The following is an 18,223-nucleotide window of genomic DNA, read 5'->3' as shown; positions in this document are numbered from 1 at the left end:
CATAAATGTATTCACCAACAAACATTTCATTCCTTTATTTTATTTAGTTACAATGATAATTTCAATATAAAACAAGAGGGACACATTTCAGCACAACTAAAGATCTGGATGCAGTTAACGCAAAAATATAAAACAGATCACCAACAACCTTTGTGCAATTTTCACAACATCTCCAGTGTAACACCTGTTGTCTTTAGTGAGCTTACTTCTGTATACCACTATTATATATTATACGTCTTTACAGAGTGGCTGTCATCCACATTCGTGAAAAATGTCAGTCAGTATCTAAACCACTTTTCATTAAAGAGCTTTATGTAACATTTGAGCATCGGCAGAGTATCAACCTCAACCAACACGAACGCAGACGTCTGTGTCCTACTTTCTATACAGCTAGTGTATGGTCAGTTATGTGACTGGCACTGGTAATAAATATCATTAAGAGTTTAACTTTACCTCATGCAAAAGACGATGCCCCTCACCACTACACAGCACACAAACAATATGCAGCACATACAATATCTCACAGGAAGAAAGTATATACAATCTCATAATAAATACCCACCATACTGAGTGGCATACAGGAATCAGACTCAGGGGTGATGAACATAATGAACATAGTTCAATGTTAATATGTGCAGAAATACATTTTTACCACATTTCTTTACACAGATATGTTATTGTTAAAGTGGTAAATAGTAATGTACAGTATGAATTGTCAGATAGTACTATAAGCTTGCCTGGCCAACACTGGTTTGTTCCTTATCAAGTATGCTTCCTCTTAAAACTGAATTGTATGATAGCCGGACAGTTCCTCAAAATACTAATTACACAAATACATCATTTTTAGCCTATTTAGTCACATTTTAGATCCTCTTACATATCCTATATATCTTGCGTTTGATGATATTAATGGGGATTAAATGATATTAGGGGAAACATGGTAATTAAACACAGTTAAAAAATAAGGTGCAATAATTCCAGTAATGTGTTTTCTCAGTGATACCCACTGGTAGAGAGAAATAAAATTCTAGTTTTTCCATCAGTGTGAACCTCAAACCTGTCTGGCAACCCCGAGCATGAGCACTACATGTCTGTTGCATCTCGCTCTCTGTCTGCTCTGCCACACTGGGTGAAAGTTTGTGACTTTCTCTTATCGGGATTGAATACTGTAGAATAATTTGCAAACACTGAGAAGCTCCGCCACCCATATAACTCCAACGACAGAACATATTTGTGAGCATTGGTGAGTCTATTGAAGCAGGTAGGATTTCCACAATCTGTTTTCTTCAGCCAATTGCAGTTTTACAGTGAGGTTTCTTTAATTAAGACTAAGTACATGTAGCAGTTTACATTAACCACTGTAACCGATATTACCTATTGTCTGTTAATGCTGACATTAATGGTTTCTTAATGACAACTCATGTAGCATTTAATATTGCATATACTGTAGATTCAGTTCATGTGGACTTGATATGTTATCTATGGTATTAAACAATGTTAACTAGTGAAACCTCAGTGTAAAATCTTACCAATGAGTCTCCACAGCATTGGCAGAGCAGTTTCCCACACTGATGTGGCATGACTGTCCAACACCTTCAAACGCTGTCTGTCTGTGTGGGACACTTGTGACACAGTTTATCCAGTTCACCTCAGCAACAGTCACCTAAGCAACAGTCTCCTTAGCAGATAGGCAAGACCAACAGTCATTCATACACAGTCCAGAGAAGAGGGAGGGAGAAAAGGATGACTGGTGGACAGACGAATGGAGAGAATGTTCAGTGGGATGAAAGGGAGATTTTCGACTCCACAACCCAGCAGCCTTAGACGGGACTCGAGAACGAACAACTGAACAGACGGGGTGTAAAAAAGTGAGCGAGTGATGAGACAGCCCTCTCCCTCCTCCTCCTCCTCCTCCTCCTCCCTTCCTCTTCCTCCTCATCCTCCACTGGACGCCTGGTTCTCTGTGTGTCTGCGGCTCTTCAGCTTATTCTTCTGCTGCTGGGCTCCCAGCTGCTCCCAGTAAGACTGGCAGTACTGGTGGATGAGCCTGACCTCCGGCTGTGAGGGCAGGAGGTCGCTGAGCCATGGCTGGGCTGCGGCAGGCTGCCCCTGGGAAGAAGGGTCCCTGTCTCTGTCCTGGTGCCCGTGTTGTTGTCGCACCTTGTGCTCGTCGTTGACGTTGCCCTCCTCATCGTCGTCGGGTGAGGTGAGTGCCACGGCGATCTGCCGGTCGAGGATGCGCAGGGAGACGCGGGCGATGGTGTGCTTGAAGTTGTTCTCGGTGGCCAGGCAGTGGTAGAGCCCGGCGTCGGCCTGCGACAGAGACTTCAGCAGAATGCCGTGCGGAGTCTTCAGCACCTCACGGTCTCGGCTCAACTGCAACAATGAGCAAGGGGAGGAGGAAGTGGTGGAGGAGGAGAAGGAGGAGGAGGTGGAGGTGAATTACAGGTAAGACAGATTTAAAACATATCCAATGCAATGTAATTCTAGACACAGTACACACAGTACATACAATAACATACACATAAAATAGAAATACAAATATTTTAGGACCAGTGATTTTTGTATAAGGATGCTAGTGATTAATTGCCAATAAGCTGGTTTATCAATAATCTAAAGAGCAGAATGTGTGAGCTGTCCTGCTGCTTACCGCTTTCCTCTTGCCGTCGGTCTGAAAGAGCCATTTGATGGAGGCCTGAGGGGAGCGGGGCTGGCACTCCAGGAAGGTGCTGCTGCCCTCCACTCCAAACTGCACAATCTCCTTCAGACGCTTCTCCACTGATAACACAGCCACATAACACAAGATACAGTCAACACTGCACGCACAGCCACAAAACACTAGATACAGTCGACCCTGAACGAACAGCCACAAAACACAAGTATAAGTATATATACTTTTTTGATCCCGTGAGGGAAATTTGGTCTCTGCATTTAACCCAATCGGTGAATTAGTGAAACACACACAGTGTACACACAGTGAGGTGAAGCACACACTAATCCCGGCGCAATGAGCTGCCTGCTACAATGCAGTGCATTGTAGCAGGCAGCATTGTATTGCATTGTAGCAGGCAGCACTACATGCAATGGCGGCGCTCGGGGAGCAGTGAGGGGTTAGGTGCCTTGCTCAAGGGCACTTCAGCCGCGGCCCACTGGTCGGGACTCGAACCGGTAACCCTCCGGTTACAAGTCCAGAGTGCTAACCAGTGGGCCACGGCTGCCCCAAGATACAGTCGACACGAACAACCACAAAACACAAGATACAGTCGACACTGCACGAACAGCCACAAAACACAAGATACAGTCGACACTGCACGAACAGCCACAAAACACTAGATACAGTCGACACGCACAGCCACAAAACACAAGATACAGTCGACACGAACAGCCACAAAACACTAGATACAGTCGACACTGAACGCACAGCCACATAACAAAAGATACAGTCGACACTGAATGCACAGCCAGACAACACACAGTCAGCCTTTTTGAGTTGATAGATACCAAAACAGGAAGAGAAACGCAGGATTTTCTTTTATTTACTCTATGTTCAGAGCCTCATTGAGAGAACTTGTTGAAATGGTCAAACTGGTAGAACCTATATGAACTCATATATGGATGATAACGACAACTGTAAAATATGATGTCATAAAATGTACTCAAGGGGTGACATGTGGTGAAGCGATGGTGCCTATTTAAAGAGACTCTTCAAATGAAAGAGAAGTGAGATTTAAAGATGATAAATTTAGGAATGAAAGTGAGATTAAGAAATGAGAGAAATGAGAGACAGAAAAGACAGAAATAGACTCTATCGCTTTGCACCTTTGAAAGACAGAAATAGACTGAGGTGGTTTCTCACCTTTAGCGTTGAATCCTCGGCACTGACGCAGAGGATCACCATGCCTGATGTCCTGTCTTCTACTCCTTCTACGCAGGACAGAGAGAGGTCCTATCATGTATTGGTTCTACCTAAAACTTAAAATTGGTCATTTCCCTACTTAGCTCAACTACATGGCTAGTATTGCAGGAAGTCGACAGACTCTCCAGATATAAAATATCAAAAACAATTGTTTTGAACTTTTGAACTGTATTTAAAAAAAAATGTTATGGCTAAAGTGAGTATTTCTTACATTATCATTATTACATCTGACTCTTATCATAAAATAGTTATTAAACCAGATCTGATTTTGTATTTTCAGTATTTATTTTGCTTAAGACCCATAGAATGTAACATATTTTTATTCTGTAAAAGTATTGCCCTTTGACCTTTGCTGACCTTTTGGTGGCCTGCGTGAAGGGGGTGCAGTTCTCGCCGTCCCAGGCGCAGTAGGGGTCGCGTGCCAGACAGCAGTCCGAGCACGCCTTCCCATAAACCCCACAGCGGTGCAAAGAAACCTGGGTAAGGCCAGCATCCGATGACACGTACAACTGTTGCTGTATGACAGAGACAGGAAAGGTCATTACTCCATGTTATTATAATATAGTAAGTATAGTATATATACTCTTTTGATCCCGTGAGGGAAATTTGGTCTCTGCATTTATCCCAATCCGTGAATTAGTGAAACACACTCAGCACACAGTGAACACACAGTGAGGTGAAGCACACACTAATCCCGGCACAGTGAGCTGCCTGCAACAACAGCGGCGCTCGGGGAGCAGTGAGGGGTTAGGTGCCTTGCTCAAGGGCACTTCAGCCGTGCCTACTGGTCGGGGCCCTCCGGTTACAAGTCCGAAGTGCTAACCAGTAGGCCACGGCTGCCCCTAATAATATATTATTATCAATAGTATATTACTCTTATTTATATTATTGCCATTACTATTTTGCTTAACGCAGGCTTACCAACTGTTCATTTTAACAATTGTAATGTTTATAATGTTCATGTTCATTGTAATGTTCATACTCTGTAAGTCGTTTCGGACAAAAGTGTCTGATAAAAGCAATAACCATGTGGGTATGACACACGATGAGTGTGTTAACATTACTTTGCCACCTAATATCATGTCATAATATCAAGTGCATTACTACACTCAAGTACATTACTACACTTACCCTTTTGGCTGAGATCTTCATGGTTTTGACCGGAGCAGGTGTCTGTGAAGGCACATAGTAATGGCAGCTACTGCATCAATTGTGCCATTTTTGCTTTTGTTTTCAGGAATGAATATGTATTATGTGAATTATACACTTCTATGAACCCTGTATCCATATAGCAAATTCAGCAAGGGTTATAAAGCGTTCATAAAGCTTCATAATGTCTGGCACTAATCTAGTTATTGTATAAGTTTATAATATGCTTTATAATGCATTATGATACTTCAGACTGTAAGGTCTTATGTTACAACACTGCAATGCTTTATGAGTACAGTCATGACACATTTTGAATGGTCATATAGACATTATGTCAATAACTATGAAGCATTATGAATACCTTACAGCAATTTATGAATGTGTTATATAATGGCTGATGGAAATGTTACCCTGAAGACTTCCACTTCCTCCAGAGTGAGCTCTTCCATGGTGCTGGGATCTTTAGGCAGCACGATGACCTTCTGCACTGTCCCTTGGTCTGCACACAGGGCAAGGAGACAGGAAACATTCATTATTACAATGGTGGTGGTTGAAGTGATGACTTTACTATAATGCACTTTGGGTACCTAGACCTAGACTATAAATGTAATGTGTTGTTGTTAAACTGGAGATGGGTGCAAAGGAGGGAAGAATGCTTGTCCAAGATGGATTCTGTACTGCAGAGGTACTCGTGAGGTTTGACAGCAAAGCTCTAGTGTTATGTGTTATAGGTATTTTATGGCTTGGTGAAGACAGTAGACTTTCTAACTGCTGTTAAGCTTCAACACACTGATCAATTGCTTTCATATTGCGCTCTTTTAATTGTGTTCCTTTTTAACATACACACACTCACTCACTCGCGCACACACATACACAGTCGCACACACACACACACACACACACACACACACTCACACACACACAGTCACACAAACACACAGACTCGCACACACACACACACAAACACAAACACGCTGCTCACCTGTTCCCAGGAACAGCACCTCATATCTGCCATCCACTGCGTCCACCTGGTCCACAGCGATGGTGGTGAAGCGGTAGTCCACTCCGGTTCTGACCACCAGGGGGCGCTTGTGGATGGGGTACACTGGGTGGTACATGAGGGGGTGGCTGCGGATGAAGTTCACCGCCTCGTCTGAGAACTCCTTAGTAGAGCGCAGGCCAGGAGTAAAGGTTCCCCCAGGACACTGGAGAGAGAGAGAGAGAATGAAAGAGAGAGAGAGAAAGAGAAAGAGACAGAGAGAGGGAGAAAAAGAAAGAAGAAAGTGAGAAGTTAACAATGCACAGCAGTGGGTTTTCACTCTTTCTAAGTGAAGGAGACCACAGAGAGAATGAACAGGGGTCTGAAAATAGCGTGCGAGTGTTGAACATAAAAAGTGAGCACCTTATTAACTATTAAAACCACTGCTCCAGGCGCTTAAACAACAGGGGGCCAGGGGTGGGAGGAATTGGGGGGGGGGGGGGGGGGGGGGGTACTCACTGTGCCAGGCCGGGGGTAAGGGATCTTGCCCGTGTAGGCTGTCCACTGGTAGTTGTGGCCGTGCTTGTGGGCGAAGGGTCCATTAAAGACGTTTCGGATATCAGACATGGAGTAGACACAGACAGCTGAGCCTTTGAACACAGAGCTGAGAGAAGAGAGGAAGAGAGGGAGGAGAGAAGATGATAGGAGAGGAGGGAGGAGGAGAGGAGAAATTAGGGATGACAAGAGGGCAGGAGAGGAGAAGAGAGGGAGGAGAGAAGATGAGAGGAGAGGAGTGGAGAAGAAAGGAATGTTACTTTCTCTCACTCTCTTTCGCACGCCTACACTCTTTTAATACTGTATCATTAATATAACATGAAAGTGCCCACAGACTTTCTCAGTGGATAAAGGGCTTAGTCAACTACAGTGACAGATGCTACAAGAACAGCGAGAAAGAACAGAGGATGAGTGAAGAAGGAGAAGAAGAAGAAAGAAAGGGGAAGTGTTTTTTGCCCCTACCCTGCGGTGGAGAAGACGGCATACACCACTGGGTTTCGCTCGTCCTGAGTGGGCTGGATAAAAACATCCCCTGAGAGGAGGACACAGCATTTACATTTACACATTTGGGTCTTTAAGACACATCACACTGGCATACATACACACACACACACACACATACATGCGCACACACACACACACATACATGCGCACACACACGCGCGCACACACACACACACACATTACACATCACACTAACACGCACACACACGCGCGCACACACACACACATTACACATCACACTAACACACACATTCACACACACACACACACACACACACATCACACTCACAAACACACACACATACACACACATAGTGAGGGAAGTGAAACAAAGGGGTTTACAGAGCATAAATGCAGTCTTTTGTACTTTTGAGCACACCAACACTGGCAGTGGCACCCTACATATCTTTCAAAAGCCAAAATAAAAGACTATCCCTAATGTATTCTCAATAATTTAAATTACAAAATGACATATTGTTAATACATAGTCCAATATACATCTTACTGTAATGTATCATCTTAGTATCTTTGAAACATTTCATAGGAATACTTCATTCTGAATTCATCACCCATCGGACATCCTTCTGCTTCACTAGGTGGGTTTACAGGGACAGGTTTTTTGTCATCCCTATTCCAAATGAAAACTTTGTGTTGTCTGTTTACATGGGGTACAAGCTATTGTGATCAGGTGCTTGAGAAGCTACAGAAGCTAATTGGAATAAAAAGTAGACTCACTCAGCTCATCGAAGTAGGTCTCCACCTCATCCTCCCCTACGACTGAGCACACCAGCCGAGCCTTTAGGAAAGTGGTCCACTTGTTCACCAGAGACTTCTGCCCACCCTCGTCATTCTGGTGGTACATAACAATATTTACATATGTACATACTGTATCTATACTGTATACTCACTCTTACACACTGAATACATACACTGGTTTACACAAACTGCATCAGCTTACAAAATATGCACGCACACACACACACACACACACCCACACATTCATGCTCACACACACACACTCACACACACACACACACACACTGGATAAACAAATTTGCTGTCTATTTAACACCATAATCATCTGTGAATGCACGGCTATAACGTTTGAAGGCAGGTAGTGACTGTCACTTACCAGACAGATTCGTCCGACCCGGGCCAAGACACTTGGGCTGGCCCCACCCCCAGAATCCAAAGTCTTCTCTCGGAAGAAAAAGTAAAGCTTATCATCATTCCGCTCTGCACTGTCTGGAATCATGTGGATCTGAGTGAAAACAGGTTCTGAAAGGAGAGACAGAGAGAGAGAGAGAGAGAGAGAGAGAGAGAATCCAAGGTGGTTTAAAGAGAGACAAGGTGATCCAAAAAGTAATTGGAGAGGGGTATGCTTGCACACACTGTCAAAACATGTCTGAAAAGCAACCGCCGCTTTCAGTAGAAATAATAATAATAATCCATTACACTGTCAACTTGTCAACTCAATTTGTACTTTACATAACATGAGATTTGAGACGCACCATTCAGCCATCTGGAATCGTATTGTTCTGTTCGGATCGCTGGTCTACTCCCCATGGTTCTAAAGATGGCTGGGTCTGTTCCCATGAAGTCCACATGTACTCCTGCATACAGGTTACCATCTACAGAGAGAGAGAGAGAGAGAGACAGAGAGAGAGAGAAAGAAAAAGAAGTAGAGTAATCAATACTGATGATCAATGATAAATACAGACAGCAAATCTCAAACATGGTGAATGTTGTGTTGTCTTGAGTGACGGAGGAGGAAGAGCCTTACTGATGAGGGCAGAGACGCCCTGATGGTTGGGGTCGTAGGAGCATCTCCCCTTCCCTGAGTCCACATGACCCGGAACCAGTCGGAACAGGTAGTCCTGCAGGGACAGAACGCACTCGGACGTCACAAACACACAGCTGTACTTTTTCGTCAGGATTAGATTAGTCTCTCTCTTGTAATGTAACCGTCATGGGGACCCAAAGTCTAAGAAAGTAAAACCTCACAGGGACATTCTGACCCCACTAAGTTAACAATGTTTTTCTAAGGTGTGTGTGTGCATTTGTGTGTGTGTGTGTGTGTGTCTGTGTGTGTGTCTGTGTGCATGTACTGTATATGTGTGAGTGTGCATTTGTGCAGGTGGCATGTGTGTGTGTGTGTGTGTGTGTGTGTGTGTGTGTGTGTGTGTGTGTGTGTGTGTGTGTGTGTGTGTGTGTGCGTGTGTGTGTGAAAAAGAGAGAGAGAGAGTGTGTGTGTGTGTGTGTGTGTGTGTGTGTGTGTGTGTGGCTCTTACCTCTGCCCTCCAGCCTCTATGGATATAAGTGCAGGTGGGTCTGTAGGCTCCTGTTCCACATGTGTACAGGTGAGTGCGGTTCCATGGCTCAATCAAGCGCACAAAGTTGGCACATTCGCCCTGTGACCAGAACATAATCATTCATTTAGCTTCAGAGTTTCATGAAAAACTTACAGTTAGTGTTTTATATGTCTTTGCATTTATTAGTGCACACTGCAATTATACCTTGTATAATTAAATACATGACATTTCACTTGATTTGATTTGATCATCACTCATTTAAGGTTTTTTATTTAGGGTTATGTTATTGAAATGCATTGATATCAATATACACACACATCCTCTAGGTGTAGCAAGGGGAACATACGTAGAACATATAGAGGTGGCTAGCTGCTGCCAACATTCACATACATTCACAAAAGGCTCTATATTTAGTTTATTCTAAATATACATAGAGCAGGATATGACACGTCTTACCTGCCTTCCCTTTCCTGTGAGTTGGCATTCTGCTTTCCTCTGGGGGGAGGAGGGCCAGTGAATCTAAGGGGTAAACAGGATCAAAGGAGTCATAACACAGAAGAATACCATCACAAACATAAACAAACACTAACACTCATTCACAGAGCTGTGTGTCTATCTATATCCTCTGCAAAGGAATTAGCACACTTCCTAAGAAACTGATCCCTGTTGAAACAAAAGTTTTGGGTTGAACCTGTGGTCAAACAGTTTCTGCATCAATACTTATCTCACTGAAGTCACTTACAAACAATGAATTATTAAGAGTACTAAACACCAGTAGTAACAGTGGTAAGAATAATTAGTAACAATGCACAGATCAAAGATCAGATTGCAATTCAATGCATTTATCAACACAGATCGGCAATCAGACCATATCAGATCACACAATATTGTCACATGGAGCCATGCAATGCAAACTGCTATTATGCATCATTAACACATAAGTTGGAGCTTATGAAATGCTTACAATGAGTGGCTCCTTGTTGACGTTCTGCATGTCCAGCGACACCAGGAACTCACGGGTGCCCATATAGAGACGTCCCTGGTCTGGGTCCACATGCAGGATCCGGTAGTCACTGGTGTTGAAGGAGAAGCTGAAGGGACGAGCCGCCCGTGTGTCCAGCAGCTCTGCAGAAGGGGATCATGGGACATGTAGTTTTTAGACTAAAAAGGTTGCACAAATTGTCTTCAGAATATTATCCGCTTTCTGCTTTGTCAGCGAGGTGGATTTACTCAGCATGAATTTTAAAACAAATGATTCAATTATCAACTAATATGTGCATTGTCCAGCAACATTGCTTAAAAAGTTGAGCCATGTATTATCAGCTTTAGAGTATTGTTGAAGCACAGATAAAGCAGTAATTCTAATACTGTATTCTGGTCCTGCTCTTGTCAATACACTTGTTATGACACTGATACAACTTGAAGAGTGGCTCTCAGAATGACCTAAACAGCCAAACAGCCACCACCAGAGGGCGCTCACAAGGCTTCTGTCTCCAACTGTATAGGGTGATTCATCATTGCACAGTCAGAACGTTCCTCACATTTGTGCACATCTCCACCTTCAGTATTGAAACCAGCCAGGGGAAGATATGTCAGACAGAGGGAGAGGGAGAGAGGGAGAGAGAGAGAGAGAGAGAGAGAGAGAGAGTAGAGAAGAGAAATGCCACGTTGGGCTAAAGCAGGTGACAGTCATGGCTCGCATCCGTTTTTCGGCCCACATACTGAAGAAGGGAGGATTGTTGGAAAACTGCACCCCTCAAAATAACTCCTGCTAATTTACTCACATAATTAATGTACCATAATTATCTCCTTTTAATGACGGTGGGCTAATTAGTAACCCCAGAGGAGGGAGACGGACAAAAACCCTCAGAAGAAAGAGAACTGGTTCTGTTCTGGCCCAAAAATACCAGCAGCAAACCTTCATCCACATCAATGGCTGTACACATTAGTGTGGAGTCAATCCAACCATCCAAAGAGGTGATTACAACAGTATTGTTTGTCTCATTTCAACCTCAGTTTGTCGTTGGTTAGCAGTGATTTTACTGGTGAAGCACGGTGCTAACAACATCGACATCAAGATCAAGGGGAGCAAAGAGCACACACACACACACACACACACACACACACACACACACACACACACACACACACACACACAGACACACACACACACACACACACACACACACACACACACACACACACACACACAGACACGCACGCACGCACGCACGCACACACACGCACGCACGCACGCACGCACACGCACACACAGACACACACGCGCACGCACACACACACACACACACACACACACACACACACACACAACCAACAATGCAAACATGCTGATGAAAACATTAAACATCATTTTCTCTGATGAAAACATTAAACATAATTTTCTCTGATGAAAACATTGGATAAAAACTCTTTGATTACAGGATGCTTAGTAGTTTAGTGGTTTCAGTTAGTGTTATCCCTCTGCTTGTAACCCAGTGTGTTTCAGTGATGTGTGCTTCCCCGCAGGCTCTCTCACTCTCAACCTCACTCCCCTCACTCTCTCTCTCTCTTTCTCTCTGTCTTTCTCTCATACACACACACACACACACGCACACACACATTGATATGTATTTCCCTGCAGGCTCACATGATACACCTATCAGCACCAGTTCATACTGACCCCCCATGCCCCCCCCCCCCCCTCGTCCTTGCGCTGCTCCAGTGGATCTGGCATGGCTCCCACACTGTCAAAGTGAGTATTAGAAACCCCTGGAAACCTGATCTGCAAGTCATTTTCCTGCCCCTGCCCCTGTCTCTGATGAGCTCTAAAGAGTTCAATATCTTAAGGGTCCATTTCTCTCTGTCTCTGTGGCTGTGCCTGTGTGTGTGTGTGTGTGTATGTATGTATGTGTGTGTGTGTGTGTGTGTGTGTGTGTGTGTGTGTGTGTGTGTGTGTGTGTGTGTGTGTGTGTGTGTGTGTCAGTAAGTCAAGTGTGTATATGGTATATGTGTATGTGTGCACGATTGTTTGTGCATGTGCGTGTGTAAGTAAGCCAAGCGTGACCTGTGTGTGACCTTTGTGTGTGGCTACATTCATGTGTGTGTATTTGTGTGAATGTGCGTCTGTATTTATGTGTGTGTGTGTGTGTGTATTTGTGTGCATGCATGTCTGTATTGTGTGTGTGTGTGTGTGTGTGTGTGTGTGTGTGTGTGTGTGTGTGTGTGTGTGTGTGTGTGTGTGTGTGTGTGTACAGTATGTGTGTGTTTGTGCGAGCGCTCTGGATGAGCCTCACAGCTTAATGTGGTGTAATGTTAGCCCTTTCTGAGTGCCATCTCAACCCAAGCCAAGCCAGCCCAGCCCAGCCCAGCCCAGCCCAGCCTTGCCCAGCCCAGCCCAGCCCAGCCCTGCCCAGCCCAGCCCAGCCCAGCCTTGCCCAGTGGAGGCTAGCACCCTTGGCCCTTGGCTGCTCTCTGGCAGAGAGAGCCCAGACCTGCTGCCCTTCACTGGCTCACCCACCCCTGCACAGCCGGATATCTCAGGCCCATAGCAATATGCAGTGAGCTGGGGTTGCTTTATTAGTTATGGCAAGTTTCTGTCAGGGGGCTGGCTACATTCATCTTTATAATTAACTTCTATGTAAGTTATGCATGTTATGCTACTTGTTTTTAGCAAAGGTAGCAACAGGGTTTTCAGGTGCAGTGTGCAAATCACTCCGCCCAAGTAACAGTGCTTTGCCTGAATGAGAATGTAGTTCCAAGTATGTACTGTATTAGAAAAATAGCTGTGTCTCATTTTACATTGGTATTTGTACACTTGTAACTATACAAATCACAACATGAAAATCGGAAAATCTGAGATTTCTTGTCACTTTTGGGAGCTAAAGGCTAGTTGGTTCCAACCACCTCAGGGAGCTATGCTAAGCTAGGCAAACAGTTACTGCACGCACAGAGACAAGAAGGGCATGTATTATCTTATCTACTCTGTGGAAAACGGCGAATAAGCTAATTTCCCCAAATGTTGGCATGTTCCTTTAAGCTAGCTGTCATTGTAGTTGTGGTTAAGTGAGGGTAGAATAAGTGTTATTTAGATTGGGCTGTGGGAGGCGGAGATATGTCTGATCTCTAATTAGGAAAATGCACGCTATTTTCTCCTTCATTTACACAAGGAGCCCATCCAGCACAGAGTCATGGAGAATGACGTTTCATGAAAAACACTTTGGAGTTGATTACGGCACAAATCTGTCATTGATTCATACTGAACAACCACTACCTACAGCAGGTCAAGGAGGCCACCTGTGAAAATAAGGCTGCTTTTGTAAGGATGTGACATAACCTAACTGTCTGTTTGTTTCTCTAGTTAAAGGTATACTATTCTAACGTTGTTTCAGGGGCCTAGGAAAAGTAATTTCTTAAATTATAAACAAGACACTTTCTGTACATTTATGTTTAGTCTAAGATGTCATCCTCAACATATGGTGAAAGTGTGTGTGTGTGTGTATGTTTCTATGTGTGTGTGTGTGTGTGTGTGTGTGTGTGTGTGTGTGTGTGTGTGTGTGTCCCTCTGCAGAGGTGTGTTTATCGAGCTGAGCCATTGACTTTTCCAGTGTCATCACTGTGCACTCACAACCACGCCACATGCCAGAGAGAGGAAACAAAGGTTAAACTGAGAAAATGGAAACAGTTGGGCTGAACTTTCCACTCCACCTCCACCTACCAAAGCCCATCCATCAACATTTACAGGAGGTGTGCTGACCTCAGCTATTATGCTGGAGAGACAGAAAAAAAGAAACAGGCAGTAGGAACATCTCTGGCCCTAGCTCTGGTGATGTCAGTCTTCACTGATGGCTTCGATTTTCAACACAGGCAGACAGACAGGCAGGCAGGCATACAGGCAGGCAGGCAGAGATACAGGTAGAGGGACAGGCATACAGGCAGGCAGGCAGGCATACAGGCAGGCAGGCAGAGATACAGGTAGAGGGACAGGCATACAGGCAGGCAGGCAGGCATACAGGCAGGCAGGCAGAGATACAGGTAGAGGGACAGGCATACAGGCAGGCAGGCAGGCAGGCAGGCAGGCAGGCAGCCTGGCCCCTGTAAGATCTTCCACCATATGATGGCAGCAGTGAGGCAGGCAGGCAGACAGACAGGCAGGCAGAGAGACAGGAACATCTTTTTCGGATGGAGAGGAGAAAGGGCAGCAGACACAGTAGGAGGCGTCTCCATCTCGAGGGACACTGGCACCAAACTTCGTTTTTCCGGTACTCAGGAACATCATCATCATCATCATCATCGTCATCATCGTCATTCTAAGATTAGTTTGCCAAGCTGAAATGGACCCCCACAGGTTTGTTTGGCGATCAGGAAATGAGTCCAGTTCAACAAGAACCTTGATGTCGTAACGGATCGCGTGTGTTTACATGAGTACAGTAAACACACTTCCACAAATAAATGCCGGCCAAGCCCAGTTCTGAAGTGTATGTGTACATGTATTTGTGTGTGTGAGTGTTTCTGTCTGTATGTGTGTGAGACGTGTGTGTGTGTGTGTTTGTTTATGTGTGTATGTGTGTGTGTGTGTGTGTGTGCGCATGTGTCTGTATAAGTGTATGTGTGTGTGTGTGTGTGTGTGTGTGTGTGTGTGTGTGTGTGTGTGTGTAGGAGGGTGTCGGAACCAGGCAGGAACGAGGGTGATGCAGGGGTGGCAGGCCAGGGTGGAACCGTGTTCTGGAGGCCAAGCGTGAGGCCGGCTCCTGAGTCCGGTTCCTGAGGAGGCACCGTGTTCTTCCTCTGTGGTAAACACAGGATGCTCATCACTAGTCCCACTTCCACGGGAGCCCTGGCCAACGTCACACTGATCAGAGCCTTAGCGGCTCATCAGGGAAACAGCGTAAATATAACCTACCGGGCAGCTTACACAACAGTGCCCACCAAGGGGGCACTTCCCGGAAGCATGACTGTACAACAACTGCTGACAAACGCTGTGACAGCTGACAATAAGCTCAGTGCCCATCACTGGTCGCCTCAAACGATGAGACTGGTTTAACTTTGTTGTGCATTGTTTTGTGGTGCCAGTAGTTACTTAGCCTGTAATCCCTACAAGTCGCTAAATTTCATTCACATTCCCTGATCTCTCATAGCTTCATTGCAGCTTAGGCTGCTTTGAGACAGCGTGCTCAAAATCATATCTGTCTGATAGCTGAGAACGTGCCCTAACTACAGTACAGTACATACTGTACATATTAGGCCTCCAGCATCTGTGCTGCTGTACCAGCAGAGGGTTTTCACTGGCAGGCAAATACAAATGCTAAATCTCAAGTTTAACCTCATGTAGAATACGCCACTACTCTGCAGTGTATGCCTACTAGTTAATTGATAGCAAATGGAATTCAAATGTTAGTTGGATATTAAAAGGGAGTTAATTAATACACAGAAATGCTGAAGGCTAAACTCTCTTGCCACATCTTACTGTATGCACTTGATTTAAATGCTAAAAAAATCAGCTTTGTCCTCTTCTCTCTAACATATTTCGCTCTTTTAATGTTTGTTCCTCTTAAGTAATCAGTTATTTGTTTGCCTTCGAATAAATCTCTCAGTGCAACTGTACTGACTGTGTGCTTGTGATCCTTCACAGGTGGAGGGGACTCAGACAGGAGAAAGGAAGTTCAAGCAAAATCCTGAATCGGTAGCGTCACAATAAGGCTACTTTACAGCATTTTTATAGACCTTAATCTCTTCTAATCTGGCGAGTAATTCAATCTCGGAGAAACAGGTTTCAGTGCATTCGCTGGTAAATGCGATACGAAAAAAAAAAAATCTGATCCCACCGCCAGTCATGACAGCCTCTGATTATCAGTAAGGAGATCTGCTGTCACACAGCCAAAAATGTGACTCCTTATTGTAGCAGGAATGAAAACTACTTAAGCGACTGTACTAAAAAATACAGTAAATTGCACAACATAGAGCATTATCTACTACTTGCTTTTCTTTATTACAGCATATTACAACATCTATTATGTACCACAACATACCAGAGTGGGTTTTTCGTGGCATATTTACAACATGGCTTCAAAGGGCAACGCTACATAGCTCAACTCCTTTTACTTTTAATATGTTTTCTGTATGATAACACAGAGAGATTTCAATCTGACCTTGAGCATGGTCACAGGGTTCACATGCTGCTGGTATCACACTGCCATGCATTAGCCATTCCCCTCCACATCTCCAGTGACCTTGGGGGCCAGCGGGAGGCGGCTAAGCCCTACTTTACACCCCAGCACCGGGACCAGCGGGCAAGAGCCCGAGCCTCCGCAGCTCCACTTTACCCAGCAGGCCTTGCTGCCTCCCCCGCAGCCCCTGAAGCCACGCCGCCCACCCACCGCCAGGGCTGACGGAGGAGTCGCAGCGTACGGGTCAGGCTGGCCGCATGGCCAGAGGAGAGTCAGCCACAGAGCACACGGAGACAATAGATATTTGCATTTTTGTGAGGAAAAAAAAACAGATTTAGTGAAAATGTATATTTTATTATTATTCTTAATAAAGCAACAGAACGGATCAGGACATGATCATATTGGTACATGAGATAATGGATTTGTACCATATTTGGTGGATATATGCAGGTGGATATATTTTGAATTGTATATAATTAGTAAAACAAAAGAAAGTAGGATAAGTAGGTATAGGTAGGCTATGCTTTGTTTGTGGGTTGTCAATTAGCGCTGTGTGCGGTTGGTTCAACAGTGACATCTCTCTTCTCCCCCTGCTCTCTCCAAACAGCCTCTAACCCAGAGCAGAACTGACCCTGGAACCGGACCAAACTGGACCCAACTTGATCTCACGCAGACCTGGTCCAAATACAGAAAACTTTGGCCTTGATCTGGCCAGGATTTGGCACAGCGTGGCCAGGAATCAGCCTGGAGAGGGCCCAGATTTGGTCCTGAACTGGCTCAGGTCCGATCCAGAGATGGCTGCCCTCCCGAGCGGCGTCCCATCCCTCCCTCCCTTGCTCTCGGCAGGCGCCTCTCACACAAAGGCCATCCTTGTCGTGAACAATGAACAATCCATCTCCGCCGCCGACACGCCTGAGAACAAGAGACGCGCACGGCCAAACGCGTCCGACTTTTCCGCCTCCACTATTCTTGGAATTGGGGAGGGGGAGGGAGTCAACGGTCGATATCAGAGCGATCTTTTTTTCTGACCCAGGGAAATAAATACACAAGCGAACGAGAGAAATAGGAGTGAGGATGGTGGTGGTGGTAGTGGTGGGGGGGTTAGACTCAGAGGGAAGCTGGTCTGATTTCTCAGATTGCAGATTCGGCTGAATTACGCCTAACTGTGAAGGGCGATAGGAAAGGGCAGTAGTGGAACAAAGAAACATGCCAACTGCACACAAGGCTGATAGGGAATTAAGGACTGAAGCAGAATTATTTAGCAGATAAGTTCTTAAAAAATAATAAATAAATAAGTAAAAATATTTTCATTGAGTTTTTTTTTTTATTATCATTCATCAAGTTTCATCAACCTTGCTCAGAAATATCTAAACGAAATTAATTCGAGGATAGAAGAGGGCTTCAGGTGAATTGGATATCACAACGCAAGCCAACTGTAATTACAGCATGCTACAAGCCACGCTTTAAAAGTTTATGGGGAAAAAACATATTTGCACAGACTTTCTGCTTCTTTTTTTTTATGACAGTCTAGGTGTTATTGTAAAAGTACACCCTAGTGCAAATTAATTTAAACAAAATGTGATTTACAGTAATTGCTCTAATTGCATCTGACCACTTATATGGCATTAGACCACTTAAAATTCCT

General features: G+C 44.6%; 1 protein-coding gene across 2 annotated transcripts in view; it reads right to left on the bottom strand.

Moving 5' to 3' along the window:
- Positions 1–20: 20 nt before the first annotated feature.
- sema3ga (sema domain, immunoglobulin domain (Ig), short basic domain, secreted, (semaphorin) 3Ga) overlaps positions 21–18,223 on the bottom strand; it is a 31,161-nt gene continuing 12,958 nt past the window's right edge. For both annotated transcript variants that reach the window (XM_042097348.1, XM_042097347.1), the window contains exons 3-18: positions 10,380–10,540; positions 9,872–9,934; positions 9,395–9,514; positions 8,887–8,980; positions 8,615–8,734; positions 8,236–8,381; positions 7,839–7,953; positions 7,062–7,131; positions 6,564–6,708; positions 6,048–6,270; positions 5,476–5,564; positions 5,048–5,089; positions 4,274–4,431; positions 3,857–3,924; positions 2,651–2,778; positions 21–2,376 (exon numbers count right to left, since the gene is read on the bottom strand). In XM_042097348.1, the coding sequence (XP_041953282.1) occupies positions 1,936–2,376; positions 2,651–2,778; positions 3,857–3,924; positions 4,274–4,431; positions 5,048–5,089; positions 5,476–5,564; positions 6,048–6,270; positions 6,564–6,708; positions 7,062–7,131; positions 7,839–7,953; positions 8,236–8,381; positions 8,615–8,734; positions 8,887–8,980; positions 9,395–9,514; positions 9,872–9,934; positions 10,380–10,540 (2,183 nt within the window). In that variant the 3' untranslated portion in view covers positions 21–1,935. The remainder of the gene's footprint in view (positions 2,377–2,650; positions 2,779–3,856; positions 3,925–4,273; positions 4,432–5,047; positions 5,090–5,475; positions 5,565–6,047; positions 6,271–6,563; positions 6,709–7,061; positions 7,132–7,838; positions 7,954–8,235; positions 8,382–8,614; positions 8,735–8,886; positions 8,981–9,394; positions 9,515–9,871; positions 9,935–10,379; positions 10,541–18,223) is intronic.

Source organism: Alosa sapidissima, chromosome 7 (assembly GCF_018492685.1).
Source record: "Alosa sapidissima isolate fAloSap1 chromosome 7, fAloSap1.pri, whole genome shotgun sequence".
In the NCBI taxonomy this organism is placed as follows: Eukaryota; Metazoa; Chordata; class Actinopteri; order Clupeiformes; family Clupeidae; genus Alosa; species Alosa sapidissima.
The sequence above is the reverse complement of the archived record's forward strand: the minus strand, read 5'-3'. Positions and strand labels throughout refer to the sequence as shown.